General features: G+C 35.9%; 5 protein-coding genes and 1 long non-coding RNA gene across 10 annotated transcripts; 4 read left to right on the top strand and 2 right to left on the bottom strand.

The window, feature by feature from the left end:
- Nucleotides 1–225: 225 nt before the first annotated feature.
- wkd (TBC1 domain family member whacked) lies at nt 226–2,602 on the bottom strand. 2 transcript variants are annotated; one of them, XM_089598340.1, is made up of 6 exons: nt 2,323–2,602; nt 1,962–2,208; nt 1,715–1,884; nt 1,072–1,639; nt 724–993; nt 226–652 (listed from the first exon to the last, which is right to left on the bottom strand). In XM_089598340.1, the coding sequence occupies exons 3-6, from the start codon at nt 1,873–1,875 to the stop codon at nt 536–538; spliced, it is 1,116 nt and encodes a 371-aa protein (XP_089454466.1). In that variant the 5' UTR covers nt 1,876–1,884; nt 1,962–2,208; nt 2,323–2,602; the 3' UTR covers nt 226–535. The 2 variants fall into 2 exon arrangements, with proteins under 2 accessions (XP_089454466.1, XP_014210494.1); XM_014355008.2 differs by having other exon boundaries at nt 2,362–2,602.
- A 2,404-nt stretch (nt 2,603–5,006) lies between these two features.
- Nucleotides 5,007–5,716, top strand: LOC106640827 (uncharacterized). The gene is made up of 3 exons (XR_016293709.1): nt 5,007–5,105; nt 5,179–5,366; nt 5,439–5,716. It is a non-coding gene; the product is annotated as an uncharacterized LOC106640827 (long non-coding RNA).
- Nucleotides 5,717–5,854: 138 nt separating this feature from the next.
- On the bottom strand, nt 5,855–9,232 carry LOC106640867 (uncharacterized). 2 transcript variants are annotated; one of them, XM_089598300.1, is made up of 5 exons: nt 9,088–9,232; nt 8,776–8,996; nt 8,066–8,404; nt 7,867–7,993; nt 5,855–7,797 (listed from the first exon to the last, which is right to left on the bottom strand). In XM_089598300.1, the coding sequence occupies exons 3-5, from the start codon at nt 8,378–8,380 to the stop codon at nt 6,041–6,043; spliced, it is 2,199 nt and encodes a 732-aa protein (XP_089454426.1). In that variant the 5' UTR covers nt 8,381–8,404; nt 8,776–8,996; nt 9,088–9,232; the 3' UTR covers nt 5,855–6,040. The 2 variants fall into 2 exon arrangements, with proteins under 2 accessions (XP_089454426.1, XP_089454425.1); XM_089598299.1 differs by having other exon boundaries at nt 5,855–7,993.
- A 790-nt stretch (nt 9,233–10,022) lies between these two features.
- LOC106640826 (tRNA:m(4)X modification enzyme TRM13 homolog) lies at nt 10,023–11,712 on the top strand. Of its 2 annotated transcripts, none has more exons than XM_014354986.2 (5): nt 10,023–10,276; nt 10,357–10,550; nt 10,633–10,818; nt 10,899–11,138; nt 11,217–11,712. In XM_014354986.2, exons 1-5 carry the CDS (start codon nt 10,116–10,118, stop codon nt 11,612–11,614), a joined length of 1,179 nt encoding a protein of 392 aa, XP_014210472.2. In that variant the 5' UTR covers nt 10,023–10,115; the 3' UTR covers nt 11,615–11,712. The 2 variants fall into 2 exon arrangements, with proteins under 2 accessions (XP_014210472.2, XP_089454634.1); XM_089598508.1 differs by having other exon boundaries at nt 10,246–10,276; nt 10,346–10,550.
- A 266-nt stretch (nt 11,713–11,978) lies between these two features.
- Nucleotides 11,979–13,297, top strand: wrm1 (wurmchen 1 transmembrane protein). Of its 2 annotated transcripts, none has more exons than XM_014355053.2 (3): nt 11,979–12,131; nt 12,696–12,913; nt 13,066–13,297. In XM_014355053.2, the coding sequence occupies exons 2-3, from the start codon at nt 12,718–12,720 to the stop codon at nt 13,263–13,265; spliced, it is 396 nt and encodes a 131-aa protein (XP_014210539.2). In that variant the 5' UTR covers nt 11,979–12,131; nt 12,696–12,717; the 3' UTR covers nt 13,266–13,297. The 2 variants fall into 2 exon arrangements, with proteins under 2 accessions (XP_014210539.2, XP_014210537.2); XM_014355051.2 differs by having other exon boundaries at nt 12,693–12,913.
- Nucleotides 13,298–13,341: 44 nt separating this feature from the next.
- wrm2 (wurmchen 2 transmembrane micropeptide) lies at nt 13,342–14,287 on the top strand. Its single transcript, XM_014355054.2, has one exon. It carries the CDS (start codon nt 13,343–13,345, stop codon nt 13,520–13,522), a length of 180 nt encoding a protein of 59 aa, XP_014210540.1. The 5' UTR covers nt 13,342; the 3' UTR covers nt 13,523–14,287.
- The last annotated feature ends 821 nt before the right edge of the window (nt 14,288–15,108 follow it).

The raw sequence follows: 15,108 nt of genomic DNA, 5'->3' as shown, positions 1-15,108 counted from the left end.
ATTTTTAAAATTTAATCATTCGATTTAGATTAAAAAATTATTAGAAATTCGTATAATTAAAAACGTTTGGGGGGATGGCGCGCGAAGCGCCCTAGTAGTATAAAACTATAAAATTTATACCCTCTCTACGTTTTTAATGACCCCATCCGGAAACACCAGAACTAGAAATAATAGAAGAGGAATATTTGACAAGAGCATATTTATAATAACAACACTGTACGATCTATAAATTTTTCAAAAATACATACAACAAATTTTTGTACATAAAGATTTGTATAAACAAATTATTAATAATTATGTGTACATACTTTGGTAAGAAATAAGTTAATTTTATTATGATAAACGTTTGGTAAGAAAAATTTTCTAAGATAATTGGAAATTGCTCCGTTCACTCTTTGTAAAAATATGGAATTTAAGAGTATGGAAAATTAATCATTGAGCTTGAGAGGCGATTGCACAACCCACTTCGTATTATAATATGGTTTGATTGATGAGAAAAAGGCACAAAGAGCCAACTCATACAATTAAAATATTTTTATAAAGTTGTCCAGTTGTCAGCTTGCTTTTGGGACTGGCCTTTTGCTTTTCGTTTCAACACTTGGCGCTGATGCTCATATACAAAGTCTTCCTCACTTAATTTTAATTTTCGAATCTAGAATTAATAAAAAAAAAGTAAGTAAGTATATGTACAATACAATATATCAAATAGAAAAAACATCTTACATGATGCACCAAGTATTCCTCTTCCATTATTTCTGGAGGTGGATTTTTCAAGACTTGGAGAGTTTCGTACATAGTTGGACATTTTTTCAGTTGCCAAGAACGACCTAAACTGCCTTTAAGTAGGACAAGAGCAACTTTGAAGATAATTTTGACTCCTTCACACAGAAACATATCCCAAATACGTAAAATACTTTCCCACGGCAGCGTTCTTGTATACACACATAAGAACCATTCCATCATGTACATAATTGGTTTAATATCTTGATTTTTCTGAAACCAATAAAATATTTTTTGGTTAAAATTATGCTGTAGAAATTGGTGTATGAAAAAAAAAGTTAATAATTTTACCAAGTGCTTGTATGTTATTGGGGAAACTTTTTTTAGTAAAGCAAAAAGTATATCCCCATCTCTCTGAATAGTTTGCATATCTTGACTATAATATCCCATTAGATATTTATCACATATGGCTACAAGACACCAAAAAGCTTGAACAGCTGGCATGTGCATTAGAAGAAAGGCAGCAATGGGTGCTTGAGCTTGACAGTAGCCTACTTTACTATTTAGAATAGAATAAGCTTTAAGAATCTGAAAAAGTTCTTGCTGACCAAGAGCATTTTCAACAAACATTTCATGGTGCGGAAATTGACGGTGGAGATCTTTTTTTATATCATCGATATATTTTGAATCTCCTGGACGTTTTATCAATTCTTGGTAAAGAGTTGGATTTTCTTTCAAGAGGAGAGCACCTCCACAAAAGTTTAACCATGCTCTGGGACGAATAGAAGGGGGGATACCTTTTCGACATCTTTCTCTGATAGTTTGATACTTTGTGCTCATGAACGTGTTCCACTTTTCCAACATTACCAACCATTTTTTTTCTCTTCTGAGCATAATTTCTGGTGATACAACTTGTTTCCTAATAGTGTAAGTTTGTTTTGAGTCTATAATGTAATGGAAATAAATATTGAGACTAGTTTTAGACTAGCATTACCTGTCAGGGCTGTATTGTGAGCCACCCATAAATCCATGCCGATCGACAGTGCCATATCTATTTGAAATGACAGAGCTGCACTGATATGTACTGCTGACATCAGACTCTGATTCTACGTTACTAACGTCGTCCTCGGCGTTCCGTGGCGCCGAGGAAGCCATAGCATCATTCTAAAACAAAGCATCTTTATACTACTTTTTCAAACGAAAATTGTGACATATCAATATTACAATAGTAATGTACTTACACCAGATAAAAGCGAAATATTTTTGACTCTTTGACAGCAGCGAGTTTGTGCGACTGTAAAGGTACTCTACAGAGTGATATTTCTCAACGCCTTGAGAACGTAGATAACAAGCAACTATTCCTCTAATTAGAAAAACGTGTTGCAGTTCACCTAAATAAACTGAGAGTACTGCACCTTATATGGATATGTTGTGATGTTCGAACTTGTATGTAAACAAACACAGCTAAGATGCGTCAGCAACGTCTACCTGTTTATATATATGTTTATGTTTAATGAATTGACCATATAATCTGTTTGATAATACGATCAAATTTTCGTTCTTTTTCTTTAAAATAATCTTGATTAGTGAATTAGTTAATACTTAGTGAGTCAGGAACTAGTAGGCACAACTGAAACTTACGTGTGTATGCAAATTGTGTGGTAAATACGTATACATCAACTCTCAAAACTCCAGTGCCCCCCTTCTTTTTTTCGATCCTGCTTGTGCGTATCTACTTATTGTGTACTTATTCCCACTTTTTCATGAACTCTAGTTTTTGTACATTTGTCATATAACTAATTTATTGATAAGCACCAGACACACCACGAAGTGCACATTTATAGTCGTGACAACAGATTGAACAGGACAGGAATAATCAGCAGAAATGTGTGTATTTTATGTGTAGACGACATAGTCGATGACACGCCCTGACCATATATCCGTCGTCCGTCCCGTCACTACCGTCACTGAATGACTAAAGTCGTCACAGCGGTCACACTCGTCAGTTCATTGTCCAATGTCCATGCCGGGCCCCCTATGCTTACCCATCATTTTTTCGTTTTGTATAAAAGTTTGATACTCTCTAGAGTAAATATTTTTTTATTGGTTTTTAACATGCAGGGAAAATGTTTAACTTGTACTAATAAAATTAAAGTAACGAATTCATCATAATCGCACTTGAAATGAGTACTGAAAAAATAGTAAAATATGTATATTAGCAACTTACATTATTTAATGTTAAAGATTACATAAAAAGTATTTAACGTATCTAACACAAGAAATGATTTTCTAATTTATCAGTAAATTATAAGTTAATTTATTGGAAAGACTCCAAGTACAACAGCACTGAACAAGTATTGTAGATTAAGGTATTATAATTCAATCAAATAAAAATTGCAAAAATCAGGTTCTTTTATGTGATTTTAGAAAATTATGAGTGGAAGTCATATAATATACTAACACTCAAATTAATAAAACAAATAATTTGTATCTAATGCTATGAATTTTTTTAAAGCTTCTTTTTTAAATAAGATTTTTCTTGGCCTCTTGATTGGGAGCTGCGCTACCTGCTCCGTAGTCTTTTTTGGTTTGTTTTAGGCAGTAACTTAAAACGACTTCCTGGAGCCGCACCACTCCCTGTTAAGCGAAGAATCCATCCTTCTTTTTCGCCATCAACCACTGCCTTGGTTATATTTTTCAATCGCAATTTCGTTGGCTCCATATTTGCCTTTATGTATCTTTTGATGGCAAAAATAGTTGAACCCTTACGATTGTGCAGAGCGCCAAGTGCACTGACTACCATTTCTTTCGCGGAGAAATCCTTCCAGCTTGGCTAAAAAAATTTTGTTTACATGTTCATAAATCACAACAATACGTTCACGAGTTACAAGTATGTCATCTCTCTCAACAAAAAACAAACATTTTGGAACTTCTGCACACACAAAAATTGCTTATACTAGAGTGTTTTCAAATTAAATAAATAAACCCTTTTTTCTAAGAAAATGCAAGCAACACGCCCAAAACCATATTATAGTTTATCATAATATGTGATGAAATGAAAGTATATGTAGACAAAAATTCCAATTGCGTGTAAAAAATGAAATAAATATACACGCAGTAAGTACGCACAGTATACATTTTCAGTCGCAATAAACTAACCTTCTCTTGAGAGCTGGGGGCGGGGCCGGCAGCAGCGGCAGTCCGGCCGGCTGTGAGGTTAGCTGTCGCAGCTGCTAATGCCGCCATTGCAGCTGCCAATGCTGCTAAAATAGTGTCATTGCTTTTATTTTTGATAACTTCGTCCTTATCCTCCCTCACAGTGGAGGCGTTGTTCTTCGGATGCTCCAACTTTTTTATCGATGACCGCGTTACTTTTTTTATACGGGCCATGGGTTTCGTAACTTTCACCTTTTTTTGTTTTTGAGTTTTGTTATTCATTGTTGCCCCTACCTTTTCTTCCTTCTTTTCGATACTTTTATTTAATTGTACAGCGTAACGATCATCGTCATCATCGCTGTCGGAAAACGTAGACAAATCTATAAATCGTGTTGGCCATGTATGCATTTGTTTATTTTTGATTTTTTTGTTACGATAGAATATACTTTTATATTGGTATATACCATATACACAAATAACTCACAATTTCACAAAAAAAGTTCCAAAGACTCTATACCTACTTACAATTTACAACATATTATGAACTAATCTGACTTCTCAAAGTCTGCTCGAGCTCGAGAGCCAACCCGACAATAATGTAAAAATTATACAAGGCCAAGGCTTGGCGTTGCGCATCCATTTTGACTGACCAATCAGGAATGCTTCCATCGCGCCGCCATGTCTGTCTGCAAATTTCAAAAGCTTTTAAAATATAAAGCGTATTAGCATCAAGAAACTCCTGAAACAATATATATTTTTTACTTCAATATTTTCATTCAAGTTATTTTAGTGACCAAACGCCCAATTCGGCAATATTTACCCAGAAAAAACTGACTAAATAGGTAAACAATGATCAGTTGACACGTACACGTGTGTCTATATCTATGTATGTCTCACTTCACGGTGGATAGGTTTTAGTTTCAACTTTGGCCACTTCGTTTCTTTGTACACGCTCTTCGGCGCTGTAGTAGTCACATCTCCCTCAAATATGGCGTCGCGATAGAAGGCGCAAAACGGCGCAAAACGGCACGAAAATGAGACGTCGGAACGCCGCACACCTTGTAAATATATTTTTACACATCATGAACCTCACGGCAAAAAAGCAAATAATCTAGTTTGGGGCACAATGGCGTCGACCCTTATTTGAAACGCACGTACCATTGAAGATTGGAGCGTTTTCAAGCGAAGAAGATCGTATTTTAAAAAAAAACTGGAAAGCCTTTTGCAAGGTTGTTTGCATTTCCCTAGTATGAATTTTGTTTCAACCAAAGTACGACTAATCTGATTATTATATCGTTTTAGCTACACAATTGGGATAAAAAAAATCCAAAGCCTTTTTTATACATGAGACCGCACAATAAATTTCTCTTGCGTTGCCGAAAAAATAGGTTGCGGTTTGTGCAGTTTTTGGCTGATGGACTTCATGATAGATCTTTGTATAGTGTGTACCACAGGTTTCGAATATTATATGAACCACATAAAACGAGCAGGTCTGTAAAACTTTCGGTGTACATTTTTCAGGATCTTTTTTTTCACTGATTTAAAAAAAATTTATTTTATAGATACGCTCAAGAAGAAGATAACGTTATATTAAATTTCATTAAAAATCATGATACTAATGAGTCATCAGATCGCAAATTTGCAGATTTAGCAATAATGTTGAAGAGAACGAGAGCATCAGTGTGGCGCCGCTATCGAGTGCTGAAGAAAAAGTATAAAATCGCAACTGAGCAGTAATGTCAAGTTACACTTGGATGACATTTTGTACATAATACGTTATTTCTTACTTACATTACTTACTAAGAAAAGTAACATTAATAGTGACTTTTGAATTTTTATTTCCCATAGTATTAAGAAAGAAAACTGTTATTTAAAGCTGTTAAATGAGATAAAACAGTCAAATATTGTAAAAACATTCTTTATTGCATTAAATATTTTCATATGAATATATAGATGAAAATTGTTAGTAGTTGCCAACTTAGGTTATTTTTAAAAAAACTACGGTATAACCTAAACTAAATAAGAAATAACAAATATTTCACTTGAATTAATCTATAAATGTATACAATAGTGGCTTCTGTATCAAAATTTCAGTCGTAGGAAACGAATAATTAAAATTCGTTAGCGCGTCATCTGTCGAGACACAAATTGATTTGAGATTCCCTCAGAATATCTCGTTTATCACAGGAAGCGACCGCACAGCGGATTGCACATTGTTAACATGAACATCATCAGAGTTCTGGTTACTTTCAGCAACCATTTCTGTGGCTCTGCAACGCTTCTGGTGAGCAAAGAGACTGCCACTGTGGCTATACGCCGCGTTGCAGGTCTTACAGACGTAGGGCTTCTCTCCAGAATGCGTGTACGTATGCTCTTTCAGCGTACTCAATCGTTTAAAAGCCTTGCCGCACGTCTTGCAATGGTAATTGGCTTCACCGGTGTGACGAGTCAGGTGGCGCCTGAACGCCGAGCTCACGGCAAATGCCGCACTACATACATGGCAAACAAAAGGCTTGTCCCCGGTATGGATGCGGATATGGTTGGCCAAGCTCGTGGTAGTGGTAAAACCACTGTTGCAGGTTTTGCAGACGTGAGGCTTGACTCCGGTATGAGTTCGCATGTGGTAGGTGAGCGACGAGTTACTGGGATATACTTTGCTGCAAATGTGGCAGAGATACTCTCTTGGCACTTTCTCCTTGGGCTTGCTGTGAATTTTTTGATGCAGAGCCAGTCGCGCTCGACTGGCACAAACTTTCTTGCAGACTTCACAAACTGCTGGCTCTGGCTTTGGCTTGTGCATAGCGACATGCCTTCGTAAGCCCTTCTTGGTTGTCATTACTTTGTCGCAATGCTGGCATTTGTACTCTCCACTGTTCTCGTCCTCGCTTTCTGCTTTCTTGCAATTGTTACCACTATCCGATTTAATGCTATCTACACTCGGAAATACATCATCATCGGATTCGTACAATTTATTGCTGTCGGACATATTGTCGAGCAGTCCATGCCCGTGTTTTTCGGCATGCTTCTTCAACGTGTCGGGTCGGAAAAACCATTTCTTACAAACTGTACAAGAGTATTTTTTTTCCCCGTGTATGAGAGTGTGACGTTTTAAATTTTTCAACGACGAACAATATTGGCCACATTCTTCACATTTAAAGTTTTTTGCAGCACTTTCCAAACCAATAGATTGATTTCCATTTTCATCATCTGAATCTTCACTTTTGCAATTAATTTTTTCATTAGACTCACTTATTGGATTATCAGAATTCAATTGTTTAAAATAGTTATCTTTTTCGATGTGCGACTTGATATGTGCATCAAGACTTTCAGGTTTTGAAAAACAGGTACGGCACATATGGCAGGCATAAGGCTTCGTGTTATGAATAGGCTTATGTTTTTCAAAATTTTCAAGCTTACAAAATGTTTTGAAACAAGTTTCGCACTTATACTGTTTATCATGTGTCAACTGATGTTTCCTACAGCCAAGCTGAGTGGTGTAAGTTTTTGGACACGACTTGCACTTATACTTTTTCTCTTCTTGGGTTTGATTTTCCGTATCTTCAACAAAATAATCATCTTCAATTTCTTCACTAGTAAATTGGTCATTTTGCATGCTCTTTGACTTATCATCCAATCCTTGTTTTTGCAAGTTGGTATCTTCTGTAAGAGTTTGATCTTTCTCCATGTAATAATAATTAACATTGTTTTTCACGTCATCTCCAACACTAATACCTGTATCTATACCGCAAACGCCATTGATTAAATTTACGTTAACAGGAATTAATTCCTGACCACAGTTTACTGACTGTGTATTGCAGGGAATCGTTTCTGAATTTTTAGAAATATCTTTGGATTGTTCATCAAAAGTCAGATGGCAATCGAAAAGTTTTTGTTCCGGAACCGAAATATTATTTACATTAACTGTGGATATGCTTGCTGCAATTGAAGTAACAACCGCATTAGTTTGCGCTTCTGAATGATACTCTCCACTTGCGATTGAATTATGGAACTGCTGACCATTCATTGTTTCTTCTTTTACATAATAACTTTCCTGCAATCCTTCATCAGACTTTGTCAAAAGAACCTGTGTTTGCAAGTCAGTCTGTGTACCAGAATCCTGAGTAAAAATGATAAATTAAGTAAAATAATACAAATGTATTTTTAGAGTTAATTTCATAGTGTGACTTACAGTGGCACTATTGAATTTAGCTGGTTTATTATAATACATCCTTAGTCTAGCATCAGAGTGTTGGCACAATTGTCTGAATTCAAAGGCAATATTTGCTTTATACATACAGACGCCACAAATAAGAGTAGGTAAGCCATCCTGTTCCTGGCAATCAACACCCCCACAAAGTTGAATCTTTTGTGGCAAATCTATGTTGCCATCTATGGTTTGTCTACTACAAAAAATGGGTTGTAAGTTTGTATTTTCCATCAAGCAAATTCTACAAGCTCTGTCCATATTTAATGGCATGACAAAATAGCTATTATTTAACGTCATGGCTATTGGTTGTCTCTGTACGATCTGCAACAAAAAATTTGTCAAGTATCAAAGGAATTGAAGAATATTTCACTTATACAAAGTTGTACTGTTTTCTTATAAACCACTTAAATTTGCACCCAGCACTTCAATAATAAATTACGCGACAAAAAAATGGGAGGAAAAAGTTACTACATTTTTTCTAAGGACATGGTAATAATTATGAATAAAACATTTACAACTATGTTAAAAGGGTTTCAAACAATCGAGTCTCGGAGAGCACCGAACCTTTTGCACTTATTTATTATAGTAACTATACGTGTATACACATTCTACAAAAAAAAAATATACCAAGACTGTCAAGTAAAAGAGTAACAACGTAACAAGTAAGTAACAAGTAAATACAAAAAACACACCAACACCAGTCGGCAAGATATATTCACGACAACCTCCGGGATTGAGTGCCACTGCACATTTGTATTTGACACGAAGGAGCTTTTGAAATATGCCAAGAGAAGATTAAGGTTCTCAACTTGAATAGTTTCTCCGACAAAAATCCTGTTCCAAGGGCCAAGCTGAGCCTGAGCCGCCTGAGCGCTACACTGCGCAGGTTGGAAGTGAAGATCGGGTGCAAACTCTGCAAATGGTGAGAGCGTGCGAGAGAGAATTCTCAAAAAAAAGGAAGTCGCTCGCACTACTTAAGTAATCACATTTTGCAATATACGTACCACGTACCACCTACCATCTAAGTACATAAACATAGATGTTCAGTTCATATAGACTGTGCGAAGAGCGACGACCGACGACCCTTTGTACTTGAGTAATACTTAAGCCGACTTATGCTCGGCTCGCATGTCTACATCGTGTCTTCCTTTACTCATTCTTGTATACTCGTATACTTGTTAATGCTGCATTTACTTGCTTACAATGGCTTCCCTCGCGCAAACACTGCGAAGCGCCACAACCACTATGCACGCACTCTTCTTGTTCTTTGTAACTTTTGGCTGAAATGTGTGCAGCGCTGGTTCCAAATGGGTGTACCTAATACTTATTGCTGAATATTGCTCCGATTTGTTGTTTTGAAATTTGCTCAAGAAAACGTCTGCTAGTAGTGAGCTCCAAAAGTCTACTTATTTTCTCGCCTGTAACAAATTTTTAAAAATATACTGCATTTTTTTTTTCCTCTTTTTCTTTACAGTGCACAAAATTACGATTTCCCTTAATTCACATATGAACTTTACATTACATTTTTACGTTATTATGATATTCCCATCTGTGTCCTAATTTTATTTGATTTTATTTAACACGTATCGTAGGATTTGCTTTTATCAACTACTTATTTAGTTTGAAAATCTGAAACAATACGATTTTTAAAGGGTTGTGGGTTCGATCCGGGCAGAGATGAGTAGACTGTCTATTATCTACTCCTTATACCCCGGGCTTTATTCAAGTAAACGATACATAAAAAAAAAATTAAAATGTAGCGTTTTTATGCAGATGTCGTGACCGGGCTTCAGTAGATCTCGGTTCCACTGACTGTCATTTCATAGCAAGTATCAAGTGACGTCTTTTGCAGCCTTGTGTATATATCTATACATATGGAGCCATAAATAGTGACAGTTGATAAGTACACGTGCGCGCATTGTTGATGATAATCGAACTCTTTAATACGTATACCTTTAACCTGCGATAAGGTCTTTTAGTGAATGAGCAATAATTTTTTAAATGATCTAAAAAAATTTATTGAAATTAAAAAATGCCTGGACAAGATCAATGTGAATTTTTTGTTGAAAGAAAAAAACGCTTTTGTCGAATGACAGTGAAGAAGGGCAAGAGATTTTGTGGTGAACATGAATCTATTCAAGATGGAATTGTATGTACTGATGAAAGGGTGGCCTGTCCACTTGATCCAACCCAGTGAGTAATTCTGATACACAACTATTCACTTGATCATTTATATAGGTTGGGACACCACATAATTTTTAGACTATTTGCAGTTCTTGTTACAAATCCAAATTGCCTAAGCATTTAAAAGTATGCAATGCGAAAATTAAACAAGACATGCAGCCACCATATGTTATCAGAGGATTTAACTTAACGGATAAAACAACACAGGCTAACCATGTTCCTCTGTCAGAAATTGACCAGGATGCAGTTAATATCGTTTTAGCAAAGATTAAAAATTCGTATGGTAAATTAAAAATGTATGACTCTTGCATGAATGGCTTGACATGGAAGTTTTGATTTTACTGATATTTGAAATGTTTTTGTAGATAAACTACCAGAGATACCTGAGGAAATATTACAACACAAAGTATTAGAAGAAGAATTAAGTGATCCAATTTACGGTAATGAAGCCAAAAGACACCTACTTCAAACAGCATCATTACTTGGACACTTGGCTCAAGCCAACCTTATTTGTGAGAATACATGTTTTATTGAATTTGGTGCTGGTAGAGGTAAAAACAAAAAAAAATTGTATATTCTACCAATGTAACTCAACTAAAAAGTACTTATTTCCGTGTATGTATTTGTACAGGAAAGTTGACTTACTGGTTGGGTCAAGCCGTGAAAAACCAACCAAATACGTCAATTCTGTTGATTGACCGTTCTAATCACAGACACAAAAAGGATAACAAATTGAGAAACGAGGAATCGGACTTCAAAGTGATTCGAGTTCACGCGGATATCGCGGACTTGAAATTAAGCGACGTTCCAGAAGTTAGAAACACCAAAGCCCAAGTTGCGGTTGCAAAACATTTATGCGGCGTCGCTACAGGTATGTACTAAAGTTATTCAAATTATCGTTATCTCTTTCGTAAAATAATTTTTGGGCACAAAATACGGATTTTTTCAGATTTAACTCTGCGCTGCTTGACGAATTCACTGAAAGACAATCCAAGCTCAAAAGTTGGAATAGTAATCGCGTTTTGCTGCCACCACCAATGCGAGTATTCGCAATTCGTTGGCCATAAGTACTTGGAAAGCGAAACTTTCACAAAAGATGAATTCCCGATTCTCTGTAAAATAGCCAGCTGGGCAACCTGCGGCATCAAACAAAACACCCAAAACGACGACTCGGCTCGGGAAATCATGGGCAGAAAAGTGAAAACGCTATTAAATTGGGCTAGACTGGAATATTTGAAATCTCGCGGATTTACCGGGCGACTGGTAAACTACGTAACCACCGACGTTACACTTGAAAATGCTTGCATAGTCGCCACTTACGCGAAGGTACAAAAAGAAGATCGTTAAGTCTTCGAAATGCATTTACATGGTACAATTAATTTTTTGTGTAAAAAACGAAAATGTATCTTTAATAATTGTACATAAAAATGAAGCGAAATCGGCAACAGGACAACTTTTGAATTGCGTACACGCATACCCATAAAAAAAACTGACCTTTCTCCTGTGGGCTCTCCTTAGCTCGCCGTCTGTATGGTTGCCTATGGTTTATGCTCGAGATCCACCTCCACCATTCGCGTTCCGTCGACTCTCCCTCCTCCTCACCTACAGGTATACACTCACATATAACACATAAAACGGGAAGGGAATAAAAAAAAAAAAAAAAAAAAAAAAGAAAAAAGGAGTGAGAGCCGCGGCGCACCCAGCCCATCGTGTATACGCACTGCATCAGTACAACTTGAGAGTTTGTATTTCGGAGGCGCATTCCTCGGTACGAGTGAAGCCGTCGTTGTCGCTGCAGAGCTGCCGATTTTCAATGTTGACGACCAGAGTATCGCGTAGTAGCGCCAACAGGAGAACAAACGAGGTGGGTCCGGGAAATAGCGATAACTCAATATTTTATTGACGATACCTAGGAAGAAAAAAAAAAAAAAAGAAAAGGGTCGACGCCTTACTGCATCAGTAGAGTAGTCCGGCTCGGGAGCGTGTGTACATACCGCTTTGGTAGCGTAGTAACGTATATAATATCGGTATACAAACTCGCTCGACACGTATAAAGTAACAAGTGCATGTGGGCGGCGGTTGCCGTACGTCTGCGTTATACCTTTGGGCAGGGCTCGGCCGTTCAGACGTTTCGTCTCGGAAATTAAATTACTTAAATCGAATAAGCTCGTATCTTATTGTAAAACGTATCGGTACACGCACGCATGCATGTGTGCGCATTGCGCCTTTTTCTCTTTAAATCACGCAATTAGCCTACTTTGGAGCGCATCGTCGCTATGTTTTCTGTGTACACCAACCCATCGTACTTATATTATTGTAATAATGCCCACCGATGCTTGTTACAATTATGTATCTATATGTTATGTAGTTTTTTTTTTTTTTTTTTTTTTTTTTTTTAACAAATTATTGCAACTTAAATTTTCAGTAGATCGAGCCAGTAGATCAATGAAATGTCTGCGCTACTGAATCGAGACGAATACAAGAAGAATCCGTACTTTGATCCTGAGGACGTCATATACAGCAACTACACGTATTTTTACGTAGCGATCAGCATCTGCTCGATCATCGCTGGCTTTTTGCTCGTCCTAAACGTGGTGTTCTGCTATTGCTCGCAGTACCGCGGCTACTGGAGGGATCGGCACACTGGTAATTCAATTGTCTTATGCGTCACGCTTTATATTCGAATGAATATACTTTTGTGATTTTAAAAGGAGTCAGGTGGGGCGGGGTTAAAGTGTACAAAGTGTTGTCATTCAAGTACAAGGTACTTAAGTATATGACGATTTTCCCGTGTTCAGGTAATCGTTGGATCAACACTATCTGGACGGCAACGCCCCAGAATAATCCGCCTCTCGATTTGTCCGAGCTAGAGGGCGGCCTTCGGCCACAGTACTCCGGCACTCACGCGGTCGCGCCTTACCACGACGAGGAAACCGAGCGTGGATCCCGGCAGGCGCAACAGTACATAGAACTGCAGAAGCGCGAAAGTGACTTTTGAATTGTTTTTACTACTACTTTTTCGATTTAAAAAAAAAAAAAAAAAAAAAAAAAAAAAAAAAAGAAATACCATTGAAGATGAGTCTGCACGTGTTTTGGCCGGCATCAACGGCCCTGACGATGTTCGTCGTCGGTGTCATTGTCGTGATGATCAAGTACGGGCCGCGCTTGTGCAAACTCAGACACGAAGTACTGCCATCGGAACAAGATTGGGAAAGTAAGACCTACTCCCGCGACGTTTCGGTTTCAATCGCTTGATCGTCACCGATACAATATATACATATACATACCTATTATTATGTAGGCCTAATATTGCCCCTATCTATACAGTAGTGGTAAGTTTCAACAGTACCAAAATGCACGAGAGAAAGAGGAAAAGTTTTGCCTACGTTGTACTCTATACTACTGCCATTGCAAATGTAATTTTTACGTAGAATCTCTATTTTCGTGAGTAGGCATTTGGATTTTTTTTTTTTACATCGCTTTACGCACATTCCGTCCATTAAGTATACATTTTTAGTGCCTATATTACGTGATTTAGCAAATACTTTATTTTGTATACATAATATTCACGGGGCAATCTTTGTTCTGTATATTTTTTCATGATTGCGTTACGAAGAATTTTCTCTTTTCAGACATATTTTACGTGTACCTACTGATACGTACAAGCTTTTTTTGCTTCCTCTATTTTTTGCAGTCAAAGTAAAACTTGCGGCTAGAATACTATTTTTATCACCAATGAAATTATATTACAGTAGTCATTTCAAACGATACAAATGAAGAAAATTTACATACGTCTTATTATTCGAACTAAAAGTGCCTAAAATTGCCTTCAATTTATCATTAGTAATAATATTAATCGTTAAACAATTACGTACGTAACAATAAGATAAATCGTAAAAAATTTTACAATGTTATTAAATTATATTTATATACATGAATCAAAGTATTTTTCACTTTTCTAAAGATTTTTTTTTATGCAACGTGCATTTTGTATCATTTATTAAAATTGAAATGTTTGTACCGCATCTATTGATGATTAGAATAAAATAAAGTGTCTTATATATTTTAATAATTTTTTTTTATTTCACCAGTGATTGAAATAACACGAAAATAATTCTTATTTAATTTTTATTGACAACATTGATGTGTAATGGATACACTTTCATTTGTTACATGCTTAGATATACATAATACAGTAAGTTTATTTAAATTTATTATTGTAAAACAATAAAAATTACTAGATAAACATTCTATTTCATTTTTTTTTTTTTTTTTTTTTTTTTTTTTTAAGTTGTGATGAAAAATTAACATTAAAAATTAATAATGAATATTATGTTTATATAAAAACGTAAATAAACTCTATCGTGGTAGATTAAAATTTGCAATATACGTAATAATATTGTAGTTGTTGAAACATTTTATAAAAACTTATCATTTCTCGCAAATCAATCGATTTGGCAGGATAATCGTTATCGTCTTAAAAGATTTTCTTTGAGATTCATCATTTTCTCCAGTGCTTATTTATGTCTGCAGAGCAACATATGGTTGTTACAAATAATGGAACAAATTTAAAAATAAATTTTCAATATTTTTTTTCCATAAAAAGAACTCTTGCTGACAAATTTCGTTCAATGTACAACGTTAATTTTCACAATACTGTTATTTACGTATACTCAATACATCATCAAAAATTTTCCTGACAAGTGTCAGTATCAACTTTTCACTAATTTTTTGTTATTCTGTTACAATCAAAAGTAAAGTACAGCATTAAAATTATAATCAGTTGTTACGACGTTTTTTATCAATTTTTACGACCATATGTATATAAGGTCCAACAAAGT

This window comes from Copidosoma floridanum, unplaced genomic scaffold, assembly GCF_036245765.1.
Source record: "Copidosoma floridanum isolate Cflo_tuat_1 unplaced genomic scaffold, Cflo_Japanese_pri ptg000006l, whole genome shotgun sequence".
NCBI lineage: Eukaryota > Metazoa > Arthropoda > Insecta > Hymenoptera > Encyrtidae > Copidosoma > Copidosoma floridanum.
The sequence above is the reverse complement of the archived record's forward strand: the minus strand, read 5'-3'. Positions and strand labels throughout refer to the sequence as shown.

Bases quoted from the DNA above. Each gene is read 5' to 3' on its own strand.
- wkd (XM_089598340.1), bottom strand. From the start codon at position 1,875: ATGGCTTCCTCGGCGCCACGGAACGCCGAGGACGACGTTAGTAACGTA. The intron at 1,640-1,714 runs GTAATGCTAGTC...TTACACTATTAG, and splicing joins TCACAATACAGCCCTGACAG to GAAACAAGTTGTATCACCAG. The intron at 994-1,071 runs GTAAAATTATTA...TATTGGTTTCAG, and splicing joins CAATAACATACAAGCACTTG to AAAAATCAAGATATTAAACC.
- LOC106640867 (XM_089598299.1), bottom strand. From the start codon at position 8,380: ATGACGTTAAATAATAGCTATTTTGTCATGCCATTAAATATGGACAGA. The intron at 7,994-8,065 runs GTAAGTCACACT...ATTTTTACTCAG, and splicing joins CTAAATTCAATAGTGCCACT to GATTCTGGTACACAGACTGA.
- LOC106640826 (XM_014354986.2), top strand. From the start codon at position 10,116: ATGCCTGGACAAGATCAATGTGAATTTTTTGTTGAAAGAAAAAAACGC. The intron at 10,277-10,356 runs GTGAGTAATTCT...GACTATTTGCAG, and splicing joins TGTCCACTTGATCCAACCCA to TTCTTGTTACAAATCCAAAT. The intron at 11,139-11,216 runs GTATGTACTAAA...GGATTTTTTCAG, and splicing joins TTTATGCGGCGTCGCTACAG to ATTTAACTCTGCGCTGCTTG.
- wrm1 (XM_014355053.2), top strand. From the start codon at position 12,718: ATGTCTGCGCTACTGAATCGAGACGAATACAAGAAGAATCCGTACTTT. The intron at 12,914-13,065 runs GTAATTCAATTG...TCCCGTGTTCAG, and splicing joins CTGGAGGGATCGGCACACTG to GTAATCGTTGGATCAACACT.
- wrm2 (XM_014355054.2), top strand. From the start codon at position 13,343: ATGAGTCTGCACGTGTTTTGGCCGGCATCAACGGCCCTGACGATGTTC.